This window comes from Monodelphis domestica, chromosome 3 (assembly GCF_027887165.1).
Source record: "Monodelphis domestica isolate mMonDom1 chromosome 3, mMonDom1.pri, whole genome shotgun sequence".
In the NCBI taxonomy this organism is placed as follows: domain Eukaryota; kingdom Metazoa; phylum Chordata; class Mammalia; order Didelphimorphia; family Didelphidae; genus Monodelphis; species Monodelphis domestica.
Window position 1 is genome coordinate 335,799,952 of NC_077229.1, and position 20,575 is coordinate 335,820,526.

Genomic DNA, 20,575 nt, shown 5'->3' on the forward strand with positions numbered 1-20,575 from the left:
GGAAGGGCCTCAAGTTCATACTTTAGGACTATTGGCTCCAAGACCTGGAGATCCTCAGGTTGGGGAAGAGAAGACTTACAGGGAGAGGGAATAGTTGACTGCATGTATTTCAAGGATTGTCTGTGAAAGAGATTAAATTTGGTCTGTCAAAGGACAGAATTATGAGGAATGGGTGGAAGTTTTAAGTAGAAAATTTTAAACGTGGTATCAGTTTAAAAAAAGAAAATTTTGTTTGTAAATTTAATTTTTAAATGTATTTTAAAAATATTTTCCATGTTTCCATGATTCATTTTCTTTCCCTCCCAGCTTCCAGAACCACTTGGTTGTACAAATGTTGTCACTGAAGTGGAGCACTTCATAAAGTGAGTCCAGACACCCAAAAATTCAATGATTGGAACTGTCAACTAGAAAAAAACACAGAACTATTAAATAATCAAAAATCACTCTTTAATCAAGGGAAAAGGGGTTAGCACTACTAATACGACAACAGAGCTGCTTTCCAAGACTGCACAGAGTCAAGACGCCCTGGTCACCAGCCCTTGGGAGTCCCACCGTCTCAGGATGGACTTCAAGGAACAAAAGAACTTGGGGAACCTATATACCACTCTAGATGACCTGGGGGCTTTAGGATTAGAGGAACAGTTGATTGACTTTACAATGGTGAGAAAGGAAAATGAGGAGTTCCAGACAGGAATAGTGAGGGGCTGGGGCTCTACAATGGACACAAAAGGGAAAGACTCAGCCCAGGGCTGGGTCACCTTGGTCATGGACCTTAGCCTAGGGGGAGAAACCATAGGGACAAAAGGGATGTTTAATATTGGATGGGATTAGCTGTTCCCACCCAAACTACCAGGAAGTTCACTGTCTGGTGAAGAGGGACCTTCCCTCAGGGGGAAACCTCTCCTGACAAGGTCAAAACTTGGGGTTTCTACACTCAAACTAAATAAACTGGGGATCTCTAGATTTCCAAGTTGACAAAACCATTATTTATTGATTAATAAAGAATCTACCAGCTGGGACAGACTTCCTAGTGGAAGCTGCATCAGACTGACATTACAGGATAGCTTATTTAGGTTGCAAGATACAAAATTATTTCCTTTCACATACAGGTTCTTATTTGACAATCAAACAAACCTTCTCACAAACACAGGATGAGTGGACAATCCTCAGGTTATTCAGGGGTTGTTTACTTTCACATGTACTTAATCACTTAACCCTAGTTAGCTCAGTGTTACCTTGCATTCCATCCTGACCTCTTAGATATTCCTGAAGTTCCTTTGTTTCCTGACCTTCTTAATTCTCATCCCTAGTCTAGTTGCACCTGCATAAACTGCTTGACCTCCTGGGGACAGGGTCTGTCCCCTAAAAATGCAGGAAGTGATTGATCTGCTTTATCTACTTCAATTTTATTATCTTCCCTTATTCAGACTACTTTAGTCACTTGATGCCCATTTCCATATTGTTCATTTTTGCCATAGAGCAACTTTTTAAAGCCCAAACCCCAAATCACACACCCATATAAACAAGTGATAAGTTTTTCTTCTGTGTTTCTACTCCCACAGTTCTTTCTCTCAATGAGGATAGCATTCTTTCTCATAAGTCTTTCAGGAGTGTCCTGGCTTGTTGCATTGCTATTAGTAGTAAAGTCCATTACTTTAGATGGTTCCACAAAGTTTTTGCTCCACAAAGGTTATGCTCCTTTCCTTCTGCATCAGTTCATTGAGGTTCTCCCAGTTCATATAGAAATCCGCCAGGTCATCATTCCTCATAGCACAACAGTATTCCATCATCATTATACATTTGTTCAGCCATTCCCCAGTTGAGGGACACCCCCTTGTTTTCTCATTTTTTGCCACCACCATGAGTGCAGCTATGAATATTTTTGTACAAGTATTTTTAATTATTATCTCTTTGGAGTACAAACATAGTAGTGGTATTGCTGGATCACGGGGCATATAATCAAAAAGAAAACTTTCTAATAATGGTTTCCATTGAGGGGCAGCTGAGTGGCACAGTATGAGCCTGGAGTCAAGAAGGCCTGAGTTCAAATGTGGCCTTAAACACTAGCTATGTTACTGTTATGAAGTTACTTAACCCCATTTGTCTCAGTCTCCTCATCTGTAAAATAAGCTGGAGAAGGAAATGATAAATCACTCCAATATGTTTGCCAATAGTGATGCCAGTGACAAAACCAGTAGAATTAGGAGGAGATTCTACATATGTTTATCAATTGTTTTTAAGAATACACATATATTGTTTATTACATCATGCTACATAGGTGCTTAGCTCATTGTTGAAAAATAACTTATAGGGGAAGAGAATAAGTAAGATGTCATAGACACCAAGGTCATCTACTGTATACCCAGTCATTGTCAGCCATTTTGATTTGTGTCTTACCACTGAATTTAGATGACTCTAGAAGATAGTGAGGCTGACAACTTTGTGCAACTCTTCCTCACAAGCCAGGCAGCACATCTCACTGTGATGTCTTTTGTTCTCTTTGAAATGAAGGACAAACAACAATTCTCCCATCCTGATACTTTCATTTCCTTCCTCTACTCCCTCTTCCCCCAAACCTTTGCCTTTTGAGTAACATTCTACATATCAATGGGTTCAGCTAAATCTTAAAAATGCCCCTGGCTCTTAGGCTAGTATTAATCCTATGTATTAACAAACCTGATCAATTACTGTGATTCAACATGCCTAGGTAATCTGGACTTTCTGTTACACCTATATTTTTCCTATCTGCAAAATGATATTTGTTGCAGTCTCTTTTTAAGAGGCAAGGAATGACAGATTTGAACACTTTGTCCATTCAAAATGTTGTCAAATTGTTAAAAATTACGCTGGGAAAGCAACATTTTGGGGGGAGTCAAAGGTAGTAAAAAAATTTTTATTTTTGCAGCTAGGTGGTGCAGCAGAGAGAGAGAGATCTCTGGATCTAGAGTGATGTGAATTTTAGATTTACTCCACCCTGCTTAGTCTAGCAAAACAGGAATGTCTACACCCCTACTTAAGGATTAAATATTGAGAAGGATGGCCTATGACAGACATGTGCTAGCAAATGACAAATCACAGAAACAACTGACAGACCCCCTGGGCTGTCCTAAATCAAACTTAAGCTACCATTGGTACATGTGAGATGCAGGAAGTGATGTAGAAACGGTCTATATATTTTGTGTCACTTCCTCTCTCCAGACTCTCTTGGTGGAGAGATGGCTCTGGTTCTTTTGGCAGAGAGGTGGCTGGTGGCAGTGTGCTGAGTGTCTTGGCATCTTGGCATGGCTGTAGCTATTGTCCAGGTTTGGCGGTGAGCGTCCTTGATACGATACTGGGAGAAGCTTAATAGGCTAGTTCAGGTGAGGCATCTTCTCTGAGCTCTTTTGGAGTTTAGGCTTATTCTTTTTTTTCCTTTACCTCCAAAAAATGCCATCCTCCTAGGAGGCCCCTCATCTCAGAGGCTGGAAGGTCTCTGAACTCCCCTTGGCTCAGGCTAGGCTGGAGAAATCCTATGCCCTTTTGCCTCTCTCTTCTTCTTAATTCCTTCCCTCTATATTAATTAAACCACCATAATATTTCCAAAACTGATTTAAGTATTTTAATTAGGATTTGAATTAATCCCTGGCAACAAATTAAATTTATATTCAGTCTCAACCCAAATTTACCCTTATAGTGAGGAAGACCTGAGTTCAAATTATTCTTCAGACACTTACTGTTTAACCCTAAGCAAAGTCACTGCTATCTGCCTCACTTCTCTTCTCTGTAAAATGTGGGCAATAATAGTACCTTTGTCCTATAATTATGAGGATAAAATGAGATATTTTTTAAAGTGCTACAAAATACTTATTATTATTGTTCCTTTGGGGGAAAAGTTATTTCATTTCAGAAACAAATTTTATCCATTTTCTGCCTTTCATTGGATCAGAATTCTAACAAGAATAAAAATTATTTCTAGTAGTACAGTAGTAATGTTTTTCTTTCCTGAGCTTCAAAACACTGATACTACTATTTATGTTTCTGTACCTATTGCACAGGGCTATGATGAGTATCACTTGAAGAGAGAGTCAGAATCAAAGTCTGAGCATTAAAAGGGACCTCAGAGATTATATTCTTTTGATGACATTTTTCACACACAACCATTCCACCTTTGGTTATAGTCCTTCAGTGATAGTGAACTTTCTCCCAAAGCAGCCTATTCCACTTGGGTACTGTCTCCATTTCATTTCCTTTAATTCTAAGTGGGGTCACAAAGAGTTGAACTTCCCTGAACAAGTTGAACAACAAAGGCAATTAGGTGGCACCATCGATAGATGCTGGACCTGGGGTCAGAAAGATCCATACAAATGTCATCTCAGAAACCCGCTGTCTGTATAACTGTGGACAAGTCACTTAACCTCTATTTGCCTCAGTTTCCTTATTTGTATGGGGATGATAATGGGACCTATGTCATATAGTTGGGAAAATCAAATGAGGTAGTAATTATAAAGTATTTAGAATATGGTAAGAGCTACGAAAGATTAGATATGATGATTATTATTTTTATTAAAATTTAATTTAAGATAGCTAAGGTGGCATGTAGAATAATGGCCTTGGACTCAGGACAGACCTGAATTCAAATCCCATTTCAAACACTGTGTGGCCCTGGGTAAGTCATGATATTTGTAAAATACCTTATAAGTATTAAAATCTTAGGTAAATTTTATTTTTAATTATTATTAATAATTCTTAGATGCCACACAAACTCTTCTGCTTAGCATTTCAAGTTCCTTTTAACCTAGTTTTGCATACCTTTCTAGTTTTGTGATACATTTCCCCCTTTTACATAGTCTCTGTTCCAGAAATTGGCCTTCCTGCTGTTCCTCCAATGTACCATTCTATCTCTGGGTCTTGGTGGGTTTAGGGGGAGGACCCTCCCCCATGCCTGGAATCCGTTTCCTACTCACCTTTACCTCTTAGAATCTAGTTTCCTTTGTTGTTCTTCAGTCTGTTTTCAGTTCATGACCCCATTTGGGGTTTTCTTGGCAAATACCCTGGAGTGGTTTTCCATTTTCTTTTCCAGCTCTTTTTTACAGATGCGGAAAGTGAGGCAAACAGAGGTAAGTGGTTTGCCCAGGGTCATACAGCTGGTAAGTGTTTGAGGTCAGGTTCAAACTCAGTGGGAGGAATCTTTCTGAATCTTTCTGGTAGGGTACTCTATCTACTGAGACACCTACTGTCCCTTAGCTTCCTTTAGCTCATCTCAAATATCATCTACCAAATGAGACCTTTGTTGATCTATCCCATTGCTAGTAATCAGCCTGTCAAAGAAATTATTTACTTTGCATTGTGCATTCACTTAGATGTGTACAGGTTGTACCCCTACTGTTGGTGTTGTTTCCCTGATAGAAGAGAAGTTCTTTGAGTGCAGAGCCTGCTTCTTTGTTTGTCTTTATGGCCTAACATAGTACCAAGAACACAACAGGTTCTTAATGAATATTTTTTGTTTGTTTAATTGACTAGGAAGACATTCCTTCTCTTTAATTGAAGTCCTCAGTGATTTTCTCCCAAGGAATGTTCTGTACTCTGCCACCAAGAACAAGTCTAATCCTTTTTGTATTTAACAGCCCTTCCTTCGAATACTAGACCACAGTGATCTTGTCCTCTCTAAATCCCTTCTTAGGTAATAGTAATAGTATAGTAATTTATAATAGTAAAGTAATCATAAGTGCGCATTCTTAGCCTTGTTTTTTCTAATCTAACCCACTAAGAATGTTTAAAACTTTGATGGAAGAAAAAAGAAATCAACCTGGCTCCAAAAGAGCCATAATTTCATTTCATAAATCTATCAGAGGGTGGGCCTCCAGGAAACATGCCAGATCCTGTATGCACAAGGATATAAAGGGAATTTAATCTTACCATCAAGAAGAATTCCAGTGGGAATTTCTGAGTTTCCAAAGACCTCAGCCCTGGAGAGCTCTGACTGCTTCCTTAATTACCTTTGCAACTGAACAAATATTTTCCATTCTTATTCTAAAAGGAAGGTAATGTGCTCACAAGTATTCCTTTCTACCCCCCCCACCCCCCACCCCTTCCCCATCCCTCTACCCCCACCTCAGGATGTGAAAATGCAACCACTATCTGCAATTTCAGCCATTGATGGGCCTTATGAATTGCAGAAACGAATGCTTGTCTCATCTTTTCCCTCACATTTTGACTCCAGAATGGCTCTGCTGAATGTGCTGAGGTATCTCAGGCGCTGTGCCATGTCAGATAGGAAAGTGGGGTGATGATGACAATGCTTCCTGGGTGGTGAATGGAGGATTCTAGGCACAGGGTGATGATCGCCCAACAGAGCCCAGGCTTGCTCTGCAGTAGCAGAAAACTGCTTCATAAGCCAATGGGAAGACTGGAAAATGACCTGATCCAAACAAAAGCTGGCTCTGACTGTACAGCTCTCTTGCCTACTGGGTAAGAAGCGATTAAGCAAAGCAGGACTCGCACAGCTGACTCTTTACCCTCACAAAGCCCATGCTGTGCTCTCTTGGCATAGTTCTCCCACATGGATGAATAACTGAGGGACAGGTGCCAATTTGAAGCTCAGTAAATAGCTTTTAGAGAAGAACATTCTGACATGTATGTAACCAGAGCCAGATCTTTTATACAAATGTGTGACATCCAAATGGAGCTGTGGGACACCTGTATAGGGCAGTGGGCTCCATAACTCTTGCTCTGTACATTTTAAGCATACGAAGATTCTTCTCATTTTGCTTTCACATAGCAGTCAATCTGCTGGCTCTTGGACATGTGCTCTCCTTTGGAAAGCCAATAAATCAGTCTGTGGTGGGCCCACAGCCATGTTCTGGTGATTTGCTCTGCAGAATGGCACATTGGCTGGAGAATCTTAAGTCCTCCTGCTATCCTAGTACATGATCTTGAATGGTCTGTAAAAGAGAAATTGTATCAAAACAGAAAACATTTTTTGTGACTTTTGGATCATGAAGTTGGGAGAAGAGCAGTGCTGGCTCAATGGTTAAGAGTACTGGATCTGAAGTCAGAAAAACCTGAGTTCAAATCCAGCCTCAGACACTTTCCTACTGTGTGACGCTGGGAAAGTAATTTAATCTTTGATTGCCTCACAAAAGAATCCATTGGATTCATTGGGAAGGAAATGGCTAACCACTCTATTACCTTTGCCAAGAAAACCCCTGAATTGTTTATGAGGTCACCAAGAGTTGGATAGGACTGAACAACTTAACAATAAACTAGATTTGGGATAATATTATTCTATTTAATACAGGAAGTATTAAAAATTTTGCCAGTTGGTATTGAAAAGAATGAACAGTGAGGCTCCTGGTTTAAAAAATGTTGTAAACCTAGATCACACAGTTATTTATCTAATGCTTCGGATAGTCTAAAATATTTGTTATTCCTCTTGCATACATGACTTTGTCCCAGAACATACACACACACACACACACACACACACACACACACACACACACACACACACATACACACACGTACATAATGGCAAAGTTAAGAATATTGAGCCACTAACTCATTCCTCAGAGCCTAAAGCCCTAGAGGAAGGGCTTAGGTTTTGGCAAATGTTGGGTAATGGACAATTTCTCTATATTCTACTCTTTTTATTTAGAAAATAGAAAATATGTGAAATAGGGAGCAGCTAGGTGGCTCAGTGGATTGAGAGCCAGGTCTAAAGACTGGAGGTCTGGGTTCAAATCTGACCTCAGATACTTCCTAGCTGTGGGACCCTAGGCAAGTCATTAACCCCCACCCGCTTGGCCTTTATGCTCTTCTGCCTTGGAACCAATACACAGTATTGATTCCAAAATGGAACATAAGGGTTTATTTAAAAATACATACATATATACATGCATATATGCAATAATATGTTAACAATCTCATGAGTATGAAATCAATAAAATGCATTCAGAGCCTGAGTAGATACTTTGATGGATTTATGATCTCACCAATATGCAGATCATAACCATCCAAGCCCTTTCATCCTATTTAACTCTTATTTGTTCCCACCTTACATGATGAGGACTTTGCTTGAAAACATGAATGCAAATGGAACACAGGGGCTATCCACTGGTGCTTCCTCAATCCCCATGTGATTAGCACTCCTGGCAATAGATATCAAATACAGTTTGCCTCTCTATACCAGGGAGTGGAGGCTCTTCAGAGGACAAAGGAAATAGATCTTCTGCACCTGGGCTTATTTTCAGACTAAGGAAATACTTCCTTTACTCCTGGTGCTGCCACAGAAACATTGTAGAGATATGGTGGGGCAATAGGATAGAGGTTCCCATGTATGATACAGAAAATGCTGATTGTAAGCTTGGCTGTTCTGCCTGTGCCCCAATCTCAGAATATTCCCTAAATAGCCACTCTGGGTCGGAGGACTATTCCCTCTCTGCTCTCTAAAAGTTTATGTAAGACAGTTTTAAGTGATTCCTTTCCAGGAACTCAGTGTACTCTGGAATTCTGGGGGGGGGGGGAAGCGAGCATTCTGATCCCTTCTTTCTGGAAGGACAAAACTTCCTAATTATGATAGTTTTTGCCTTAAATATTTTATGTATGTACATGCACATTTATATCTATCTATCTACACCTATATCTGTATGGATATGTGTGCATGTGTATATATACATACATACATAAATATATACTTTTCTTCTGAAGGAGAAAGTCATATGAGCCCCGCCTTAGGTATACATTACTCAATGGATTTTGGTTTATAAAGGTAAGAGGGAAAGATATTAATAAGAGGTTGCAAAATGCAGCATAAATGCAATAATGGATTGTTTGCTTCCAGAAGAACTCCTCTGTTATTAGGATAGAGATCATAATTAGGTGACTAATCAAAAGCCTGAGAATGTATGTGAGAAGCAAACTTGTAGTTCAGAGAAATAATTAAATGGGGGTGCTTTACCATCCTAAAGAAAGTATTCTTAGTATTCATCAAAATATCATATTTCTCTCACTCCCTTTTTGTGTAAATACATCATAGTTGAGTGATTCATACTGATGTGAAAAAGAGCTACAGAGAGTCAGGGAACCTGGACTCAAAACTCACCTCTGAAGATCACTACTGATGTTGCTTTGATCAAGACCCTTGATTTGTTCTCCCTGAGCCTCATCTGTAAAATTAAGGATTTGGAGAAGATGGCTTCTGAGATCCCTATCCTATTTTAGAAGGTGCCAGAAATGCTTACAATGATTTTGTCCATTTGAATACTTAGAAACCATTTGGATTGAAGCAATAAATGAAAAATGAGTCCCAACATATTTCTAGAGTTTCCTTCCTTCCTTCCTTCCTTCCTTCCTTCCTTCCTTCCTTCCTTCCTTCCTTCCTTCCTTCCTTCCTTCCTTCCTTCCTTCCTTCCTTCCTTCCTTCTTTCTTTCTTTCTTTCTTTCTTTCTTTCTTTCTTTCTTTCTTTCTTTCTTTCTTTCTTTCAGCATCTTAGAATCTCTTTCTTTCAACATATTAGAGCCTCTCCTTTCTTAGATATCAAAGGAAGCATTAGACTGACCATGCTATAAGAAAAGAGTTAAAAGGTGACTGAAAACAAGATAGGCATAGGAAAGATATTTTGAAGTTATATTTGGAGCTCATAAAAATCCTTGGATTTGTGACAGTGATTATAAATGAGATAATAAGAACGGAATGAGTCCTAACAGATGGAGTTTGACAACTACAGCAAAATGCTGATCACCTAGTTCCCTATCTGCAGGAAGAGGGCAAGTTTCTGACAGTTGCAAAAGGATGCTTTGGGCTTTTCCCTGTAGTTTAGCAAGAAGGATGAACAATTGATTCTAAAGCCTCTTCCCCCTCCACCTCCTCACTCTATTTGTGCTTCAAGGCTTGTCTATGGTTGTTGAGTGCCTGGAGTTGGTAAAGAGTGAGTCCTGCTTTAAAACAGCTACCAAAGATAGGAGGTAGTTTCGCCCACAAACCTGACAGCCACATATATGTTCTCCAACCAGAACTCTATAGATAACAGGATCATAGGTTTGGAGCTAGAAGGGATCTTAGAGGTTAATGCTTTTGTTTTCCTCAGGAGGAGAAAGACCCAGAGACATTATATATTTGCCTGTAGTAACACTAGTGCTCAGTAGCAGAGCCAAGACTTCTGATTTAAAATCCAGTGCTCCTTCTACTACTGCTTATTCTTTGCTGGCAGGGAGGTGGTCCTTTCTCGAGGGTAGTGAACCTCATTTTCTTTTGGATGGGTGTGAGTTCACAATAAGTCTGAATGAAAGGGTGAATATGAGGGGAAATGTGGGTATCTTCCAGGGAAAACTAGGAATTTATGTTGCTATTGAAGGGGAGACTCAAGCAGAATAAAGTCAAGTTTTCTTGGTGAACATGTGTGTTTGCATTTGTGTGAGTATATGTGTGAGTGCAATCAAGATTCCCACAAGTCTTGGTGTGGTTTTAAGCTTTAATAGCTGTATATGCCTAGCAGCTAGGCCTGTGGTTTCCAGGTGAGGAAATTCCTTATACAGGTGTAGGGAGGCATCTTCTCTGAAATGTTTTCTACCCAGATCACAGTGAGGTTCAGTGACTTGCTCTGGGTTCCACTGCTGCTACGTGTTAGCCATGGGACTTGACCCCAGATTTTGGCACTTTTTAGCACTGGTCTAGTTACTCTATTTCATGCTGCCTGTATACTTTGTAAGTGAAAAAAAAAAATATATATATATACACACACACATATATATAATATGTGTGTATATATATATATATATACACCCATATATATTTGCAATATATATTATTATTTTACATATATATTTTTAAACCCTTACCTTTTGTCTTGGAATCAATACTGTGTATTGGTTCTAAGGCAGAAGATCAGTAAGAGCTAGGCAATGGGGGTTAAGTGACTTGCTCAGGGTCACATAGCTAGGAAGAATGTGAGGCCAGATTTTAACCTAGGACCTCCCATCTCTAGGCCTGGCTCTCAATCCACTGAGCAACCTGATTGCCCCTTACATATATGTTATAAAAGGAATATTTGTCTTACTCTTTAAGGTTATCCTAAGACCCTGCCTTTGTCCACTATAGCTAAGAAGAGGCTCTTGCTTGTGAAAAGAGTGCTCTCACTTTGGAGTCAGAGGATCTGGATTCCAATCTTCCTTCTGTCACTTAATAATAAGTGACCTTGGAGAAATCGCTTAACTTCTCTGATCTCCAATTAATCTAGTTGGCTCCCTGAAAGTTCCTTTTGACTCTAAAATCTATTATGCTATGCTTGTCCAGTTCTACTGAATGACAAATAACTTAGTGATTGGTTAATGCTGCGTACACAGATGTATTAGGAGGAGAATAGAAACCCATTTCCTGGGATTGAGAATAACTACTGGAGAAATCCATTTGCTCAGAATAAGTTGAGCTGCCCAAGCCTGCAAAGATAAAGAATTCTGGGATTTAGTCTTTGAACAAGAGTGATAGGACCAGGGTGGCAGGCGTTGATAAACTGAGCTTCAGAACAACTGAGGTCTAAGGTGCCAAGCACAGATATAGTGATGGTCAGTGAGTGGGGGGCATTTACAGTTTTGCCTGGACCTGGATTTCTTCAGTGTGTATAGCTACCCATAGAGGAAATGCAAATTAGCTCCTACTAGTGCAAATAGTCAGTCTGAGCTTAGCCTTAGTTGCCTGAGGTAACTCTTCTCCCAGGGCCAGTCCTTGGGAGCTGTAAGATGTTGGGGTAGAAGGGGGAGGGATGTCAGTTGAGACAGATAAGGATCAGATAGCTGGAGGGGCACCAAAGCAAATATGGAGTCAGCATGATGTAGTGGGAAACATATTTGAATTAGAGGTAGGAGTCCTGACTCTGCCACTTACTAGTCATACAACTTTGAGAAAGTCCGTTTTCTTCTCTGGGTGGGTCATCATTTCCTTGTCTATAAGGTGAGCAGGGTTGAACCAGATGGTGTAAAGCAGAGATGTCAAACATGCGGGGAAGGCTGTGTGTGTCCCACAACATTCCAGAGTGCGGTGGAACCAGGTTAAAATGTAATTGGGAAATATTTAGTAATGGGCAGCTAGGTACCCAGTGGATAGAACACCAAGAAGATTCATCTTTCTGAGTTCAAATCCTGCCTCATACACTTACTAGCTGTGTGACTCTGGACAAGTACCTTAACTCTATTTGCCTCAGTTTCCTCATCTGTAAAATGCGCAGGAGAAGGAAATGGCTAACCCCTCCAGTTGCTTTGCCTAGAAAATCCCAAAGGGGGTCATGAAGGGCCAGACACAACTGCTCTGTCTGAACAGCAAACTTTGGTAATACTACTGGCAGCTTCTCTAGTAGAAGGCAGCACCTCCTACTAAATAGTAATTGCACTAATAGTACAACAAAACAAAATATAATGTTAAACTGTAGTTTTCTAAGTCAATATGTAGTCTGCAGGGATCCTTAATTATGGTTTAGTGGCTCCTCTTTCTATTTGAATTTGACAGCACGGGTCTCTTTTCAGGCCTGCTTTCTTATTATACTGAGGCTATTTGTACAAGAACAAAGCAACCAACTTAAAACAAAGGTTCTAGAAACATGGAGAGTTATGTTGAAAGAGTCATCAAATAAGATACAACTTTTCAAGAGGCTATTTGGTGCCCCCAGATAGCCTGATGGCTTACAAGATGATCATCCATGTTGTTAGAGATCCAGCCTTCTGAGCAGTTCCAGGTATCGCCAGACACTTTCCAAGGTGGTTGACTTCCCACTCATTACCCACCTTAGATTACCCCACTTGCACAGTTAACCACCTGGAGCCTTCTGAGTCTGCTCAGTCATTTCACTGGACATAGTGTGAAGATTCTAGAGTGAGAGTTCAGCCCGAAGTTTTCACACAAGTCAATCTGATGCAAAACATATGCTTGACCAGAGCAATCTTTCCAGATTTATAACTCCAAAGAGATATACCTTTTGACCCAGCAATGCCATTATTCAGTTCATTTCCTAAGGTGAGCAAGGAAAAAGGAAAGGAACCAATATGTTCTAGACCAGTTATAGCAACTTTCTTTGTGGTGTCAAAGAACTAGAAGTTGAGGGGTTGCCCATCAATTAGGGAGGAGAAATTGCCTAAACAAATTGTAGCATACCATTGTGATGAGTGTCATTGTGACTCTGTCATGAGAAATGATGAACAGGCTAATTAAAAAACATGGAAGTCATGAAGAGTGAAATGAGCAGAATCAAGAGACCATTATATAGAGTAACAGAAATATTATTTGAAGAATGACTTGTGTATGTCCACCTCCAGAGAAAGAACTCATCAACAACAACAACAAAAAAACAAGACATGGTTTTATATATGCATATATCTTTTTATCAAATGATGCCTTCTCTAATGGGGGGAAGGAGAAGAGGTAGGGGGGGAGTTTCTTGGGTATCTTAATGTAATAAATCAACAAACAAATACATTTAAATTAGTAAAATATGCTTGCTTTGCTGTCTAAAAGTCAGAGTATATGCACTAAGGAAAGCCAAGTTTCTGTTCTAAAAGTCAAAGGAGAAACCCCAAGCTCTCCCCCTTCCTGACTTGAGGATTTCAGAGAAGAAACAATTTGTTTTCTGTGAGGTGGGAGGTGGCAAAGAATAAAGTAAGATTTTTTAAAGTGCCAAGTAGGGCAAGTAAAGAAGAGGGAAAACTTTCCCAAGTCACTGAAACTAGACACGAACAACAATTCCCTAGAGTGTGTGAGGGTTGACCTCTGGATTGAAATGAAATAAACAGAGAGCAGGACCATCACTGGTGAGCAGAAAGTCAGAATTAAGAGGGAGCCGCCTGGAACAAAGAATAAGCAAAGAATTATGATTAATGACCAGGAGGGTAACCTAAGCCAAGGGCAATACAGATAAAGAAGACAGGAAGTTGCCTTCTCTGCACTAGAATAAGAGAACATGAAAAAAGAGGGAAAGGGATATCCTGAAATATTTCTGTGTAGACCAGAGGAACAACAATGTGAGGGAAGAGAGGTTTTGGAGGATCAAGGACCATTTCCATTTTCTCCACAAATCCTGTAAGTGACAAAAGGAAATGTCATAAAGATAAAGGCTAAGAGGCCCAATCTTTAAAAAGAGCTGTGAAAAGGGTAGGAAATAAACAACAACACAAGATGGGGAAAATGACAGGACTGATGTGATTTCCATGGGTGGAAAATTCCACCAAATTGTAAATAGTTTCTCTTCCTAAGTTCACAGTAAAATTGTCAGTGCTGATAAACTACACCTAGGAGATGCCAAGTTGGGAAGATGACATCTTTCAAGGATGTGGAATCCAATTCTCCCTTCAGAGATGGGAAAAAAGGAGTGGGCCATCATGAAAGCATTGGGGTATGTACCGAACATCTTCATATATCCTAAAAGAAAGGGGAGGAAGGTTACCTTGTAAAGGTGAATAGCTGGGGAAAGGATTGGGAGGGGGAGGCAAAGACTCTTCCATCCCTCAGTGAGACCCCTGTTCAGTGACATCATCTTCCAAAATCCCTGTGTTCCATCCTGGAGAACCGCCTTTATAGAAACTACAGACACAGGCTTGTTTCAAAAAACAGATAGTTACTGAGTGATTTTTGGATCAAATTTCAAAGAGCCTGAGGAAGTGCCTGGACTGAATATCAAATAGGCTTGGACTTCAGAATACTAGGACATAAGTTAATATACAAGAAAACTAAAATGAGAAGAAAGGGACACATTGTGAAGAGTTTACCTGTCAAACAGAGAAAGAACTCAATATTTCATTCTACAAGTAATAGAGAATTACTGAAGTTTTTACACAGTAAGCTGCCTTTTGTGCTCTTCCCATGTGTGACTACAAACTTTAAAGAAGGGCCCTAGGCCATTTACTTCTACACCTCCCATAGCATCAATATTTGTCAACACTGAGTCCATTCAGAGCAAACAATTAGTGACTCTCCTTTTGGATTGTCTGTCTGTTTCTGAAGGCCAGCCCCTTTCCAGTTAACCATCTATAGCCACTGGGATTTAAAATCTGAGATGAATAAGAGACAAAGATTGGATGATATTTAAAATAGCTTTCAGAACAGGAACAGATCAGTAGAAAAAATGTCTAACCCTGGAGCCAGAGATCTTGAATTTGAATTCTAGTTTTGCCATTTACTACCTTTGTGACCTTTGACAAATCAGTTGTCCCCTCTAGACTTCAGGTTTCTCATCTATAAAATTAGATAGGTTTAACTAGATGCCATCAATGTTCCCTTATGCCTCTAAGTCTATCATCCCTATTCACTGTTCTATGTGAAATTATTATTTCCAATTTTTCCCTTTCAATTGTGTACTTAGCCTGCCAAGACAGGTATTTTTGACATTGTATTCTTAAATCAAAACATTTCCAGAGGAAGACTGAAATGCTGGCCTGATTTCAATTATAGCCACATATACCGTTGGCTACTTCTCTGTGTTAGCTGCTTGGTTGGTCTGAGGTCTTTATATAAGACAGATGACCACAAGGTCCCTTCCAGCTTGAAATCCATGATTTACTATGACTTGGGGAAAGAGCAAAATTTTTGCTTATATTAGCCTTCAGGTGCATCAGCTTTCCATTAGATTTCCTTTTTTTTTAAAATAAATTTTATTGATATCTTTTATTGTTACATCGCCTAAAATTTCCCCCTGTATTCCTATTCCTATTCCTCCTTCTCCTGTCCCAGGGAACTTTGTATAAAATGAGAGAGAGAGACTGAAAGATGGGGACAGAGGGAGCAGCTGGGTAGCTTAGTGGATTGAGAGTCTGGCCTAAAGACAGGAGGTCCTAGGTTCAAATCTGACCTCAGACACTTCCCAGGTGTGTGACCCTGGGCAAGTCACTTGACCCCCAACGCCTAGCCCTTACCACTGTTCTGCCTTGGAGCCAATACACAGTATTAACTCTAAGACGGAAGGTAAGGGTTTTAAAAAAAGGGTTTAAAAAAAAAAAAAGAAGCCATTCCCACCCACCAACTTGCCAGACTAAGATATTCCTTCCTTGCACAAATCCATATTCAGTGTACCTCAGCCCCAGAGACACTGGACACCAAAGCCCCACCCCCAGTTCAGACAGAACCATTCCCATTTTACCAAAGTTTTGCCTCTGCTACAAAACTAAAGTCAAATACTGTAAAGGGTAGCCACCAAAAGGCAGTCAGAACCACACAGATTGATCCTGACTTCATTCAGCTTGATGAAGAACTAAATATCTTGATGTATCTCCTTTAACAAACCAAGACTCCCCAAAGTCTTAGTCCATCTTAGTCTTTGCTACCTTTCTGCCCTTCTTATCTTCCTACTTCTAACAAGGACACTTTCAAAGTCTCTCTGTAGAACTTTAGTATTGATTGTGAGACATGGGAGACACTGGCATAGGACTATCCAGCATGGCATGCCTGTATCAAAAGAGGCACTATGCTCTTGAGCAAAGCAGAATCATAGTAAGGAAATGTGAAATGTTCAGATCTAGAGATGCCCCTATGCCAAAAGTTCAGACTATTTGTGGCTGACCCATGGTAGACTTCTAAACTTGTATTGGACTGATCAACCACAGTCAGACACACTGTATCTTGGCCCCAAACATTGTGATGTCATTTATCCTCTTCAATTAAGATGAACCACCATTCCTCACTAGGTTTAAAGGGGGGGAAAGGCAAGGCACGGATTGCAGCTATTAAGAAAACTGTTCAAATTTAATTGGATAACCCAGTCTCCTCATGAGTATAGAACTTGCTAGGTTAGTATACCTTACTCATAGAATCAAATTGGAGTTTTTTGCCTGTGAGTTCTGTTCTGTTTAGGCAACACAGGGGGCGGAGTCAAGATGGTGGCTTAGCAAGCAGCAAAAGTTCAGACCTTGTGGAAGACCCTTCCTTAACCGATACAGACTGAATGCTCCTAGGGCACCGAAATTCAAGCTGAACAACAGGACAGAAGCGGGGAACCCTCCTTCTGGATTCAAATCAAAAGGTACGCCCCCCAAAAGCTGGAATCCGGGAATACTCAGGGCTAAGGGGAAGGCAGAGCGAAGGTCCCAGGACCCCTCCCCCACAACCCAGAGGGCTGAGCCCCCAGCAGCAGCAGCGGGAACCTCTGAGCGGGCAAAGGTGCTGGTTTGGAGGGTCTACTTTGTGAGCAGCGGGGCGCCGGGTTCGGAGCATCCAGCTTGGACAGCGGGGAGGAAGCCAGGGAGAGACGGGAGCCGTGACTGGGTCCCTCCATCAGGCTCCAGTCTCACCGTTGCCTCGGGGCACATCCAGACCAATCCAGTTGAACATAATTCCATCAGAACTCCTCAGAGTTTAGGGAGGCGGGCAAAGGCACTTGTGGACAGCAGAGAAGCAGCTGGAGAGAACTGGAGAGAGCCTGGGCAGCCCAGCTTTCCAGGAGTATTCAGAGCCTCACAGCTTCATACCACATACAGCCCAGCCCAGTTGAACTTAATCCAATCAAAAGCCCCCAGAGGACAGAGAAGCTAACATTCCTCCCCTAGAGACTGTACCAAGAGATCTGACAAAGCTCCAAGAGGGGAGACTGACAGCCCCAAAACCAAAACAAAATGAGAGGAGTAAGAGCACAGCCAAATACGGGGAGCAAAGAAGGGGTAAACTCGAGCAAACAACAGAAAAAGAAGAAAGAAATTACAATAGACAGCTTCTGCACAGGTAATGAGCAAAAAGCGAAGGAAACAGAGGGGGAGGGATCAGCAAAGGAAAAATCAGAAATCCCAGCCAATTGGATACAGGCTTTGGAAGAACTCAAAATGCAATTCAAAACACAATTAAGAGAGGCTGAAGACAATTGGGAAAAGAACTTAAAAACTAAGATAAGTCATCTGGAAACAGAAAATAGTGTCTTGAAAGCCAAAATCAACCAGCTGGAAAATGAGGCAAAGGAGATGAAAGATGAGGCAAAGCAGATGAAAGATGAGGTGAAGAAGATGAAAGATGACCTCCAAAGCAAATCTGTTTAGTCAACACAACACCTTGGTGACTAAAAAGATGGCTGAACTGATCCATCATGCTCAAAGATAGCCAGCCAGCTGAGCTTTGGAATTCTTTGACACAATTGCATTGATCATTTCTCCAAACTGTATTTTGTATATTTCCTGTGTGGAGCAAATTATTTATAGGTTGCCTTCCCAAATAGAATGTAAGCTCCCTGAGACTGGGGAAGGTTTATGCTATTCCTTGTATCCCTAGCACTTTGACACAGAACCCAATCACAGTGAATATGCCTGTTGCCTATCCAACTTACTTAACTGTTGACTAAATTAAAAGTGTAACACTTCTCCAGTGCCCTTTTAAGAGTGCTTTTAAGTTGAAAGATAGGGTAAATGCTGCATCAGTTCAATCATAGAAGAGAAGAGTAGAGTAATGAGAACCAACAGAGAACTGAAATGACTGGAAAGGAAATTAGAGATGATAGAAGAAACATAGATATTTGCCAATAAGATGAGAATTCAATGTACCTGAAGGATTTTTCAAAATTATCATTTAAATTTTAGTTTACAGAATCAAAATAGGGAGTGGGAAATGGAGAGACTTATCATGAGCATAAGAAAGATGTCACACATTACCAAAGATGACCAAAATACTGTTTAGTAAGAAATTGGAAGAGGAGGTAAAGGATATCAGATATAGCTTACCTATTGTACTGGTACCCCCCTCCCCAAATTTAAGAGCTAAAGGAAGTTTTTCAGCATATTGGATAAATCCTATATGGAGGATTTGTGGGTGGTTTTATACATTCCAAGTAGTGATATTTAGATTAAGAACCTTAGAGTTAGGAGAGATCATCTAGTCCAGAATTTCTTCATTTTGTGGAGTCATCAATCTCACTAATAGTCTAGTGAAGACTATAGACTCAGAGTAATGTTTTTAAATGTAAAAAAAAAAATACATAGGATTACCAAGAAAACTAATTATGTTGAAAATTTTATCGAAAACATATTTTAAAACTTTACATTAAGAACTTGAGCCTACAGCCAAAGTAGATTGTTTAGTCTAATTCCTTTATTATATAAAACTTTGCCCTAATATCATGTAGCAAAGTAGCAAAGCTGAAGTTAAGACTCAGTCTTTCTAACTCAGTCAAATATTATCCCCATCACACAGTCATATTCATAGACCCTGAATACAGTATTCTATTAATTTCTAATTTAACAGATATAATTCTGCTACCTAAAAAGGGAATTGCCCCCAAATTAGAGGCTGTAAACCAATTATAATTTTTATAAAAAAACTAAATATTAATTAATGAGAAAAGGGTTTAATCATATAACATGATTTGATTAAATAAAAAAATGCTAACTACCTATATATTAATTAGAAGAAGAATTTTGCTTTAAGAATAACACAATCTCAGTGATATAATAAATATGTAAATATTGGGTGTGGCTATGTACAAGGAACATAAATGCCATGAACTCATCGGGAACTAAGTCCTTCAAAAACCTATTCATTAAGGGAGTACTAGGTGGCTCAGTAGATTGAGGTCCAGGTCTACGGACAGAAGGTCCTATGTTCAAATCTCTCCTCAGACACTTCCATGCTGTTCGACCCTAGGCAATTTACTTAACCCTCAGTACCTAGCCCTTACCTCTCTTCTGCCTCAGAACCAGTATTTGGTATCGATTCTAAGATGGGAAGTAAGAATTTAAGGGGAGGGGCAGGGAACCTGTGCTCACAGCTGAGTGTTTCAGTGAAGAGAGTCAGTCCTGGAGATGACAGGTCCTGGGTTCAAATTTGACCTCAGACAATTTTAGCTGAATAATCCTGGGTGAGTCACTTAACCCCAGTTGCCTAAACTTTATTATTCTTCTGCCTTGGAATGGATACCTAGTATTGATTCTAAAACAGAAGGTAAGGGTTTTTAAAAACAATAACAACAATAAAACCTAAGCATGAACTCAGTAGGTGACAGTACTATCCCAATGTAGATTTTAATTGGATAAGTGTGTTTTTATTCACTTAATTGTAAAACTGCAGTGGTCTGAGGAAGGGCTGAAATAGGCTGGAGTTCTACATAATAATTCAAGTAAAAAAGTATTAATTAAACTTGTTAACTGTTCAAGTACTGGTCTAAGTGGTGAGGATAAAAATGAAAACAAACAAAAAAGACAATCCTTGCCCTCAAAGAGTTTATATTCTAACTGTGGAAGACAACCTATCAAAGGGGGATGAAAACTGTGGAAGAAGAGGTAAGGTAGAGCAGAGCATTCTGGAGAGTCCGGAGCAGGTCCAAGAGAGGAATAAAGAGTAATCATATTGAGCCTAGGCACTTCCTCAAAATGGTGGCTCAGGGAAGAACTCCCCAAAGGGGCAGCAAGAAGAGAGGGATTTTTTCAGTGGGAGAAGGCAGCTGGGGAATGTTGGAGAAGTGCAGAGCATCAGGAGAGGAACAAAGAAAAGGTAGATTTGGAAAAGTAGATGAAAGGAAAATATGAGATATGTCTACATCAACAGCCTCCCTAAGAAAAGAGATTCCTGATTCCCTCAGATGGTCTTCTCTAGAAATTATTTTCTATTTATTTTCTACATATTTTATATTTACATATCATAGATGAAGGGTTA

The 20,575-nt window shown here is 40.0% G+C and overlaps 1 protein-coding gene across 1 annotated transcript; it reads left to right on the forward strand.

Annotated features, from left to right (window-relative positions):
* The first annotated feature begins 13,768 nt into the window (after window positions 1–13,768).
* Window positions 13,769–18,819, forward strand: LOC107651734 (uncharacterized). Its single transcript, XM_056820882.1, has 2 exons — window positions 13,769–14,351; window positions 16,802–18,819. The coding sequence occupies exons 1-2, from the start codon at window positions 14,271–14,273 to the stop codon at window positions 17,477–17,479; spliced, it is 759 nt and encodes a 252-aa protein (XP_056676860.1). The 5' UTR covers window positions 13,769–14,270; the 3' UTR covers window positions 17,480–18,819.
* The last annotated feature ends 1,756 nt before the right edge of the window (window positions 18,820–20,575 follow it).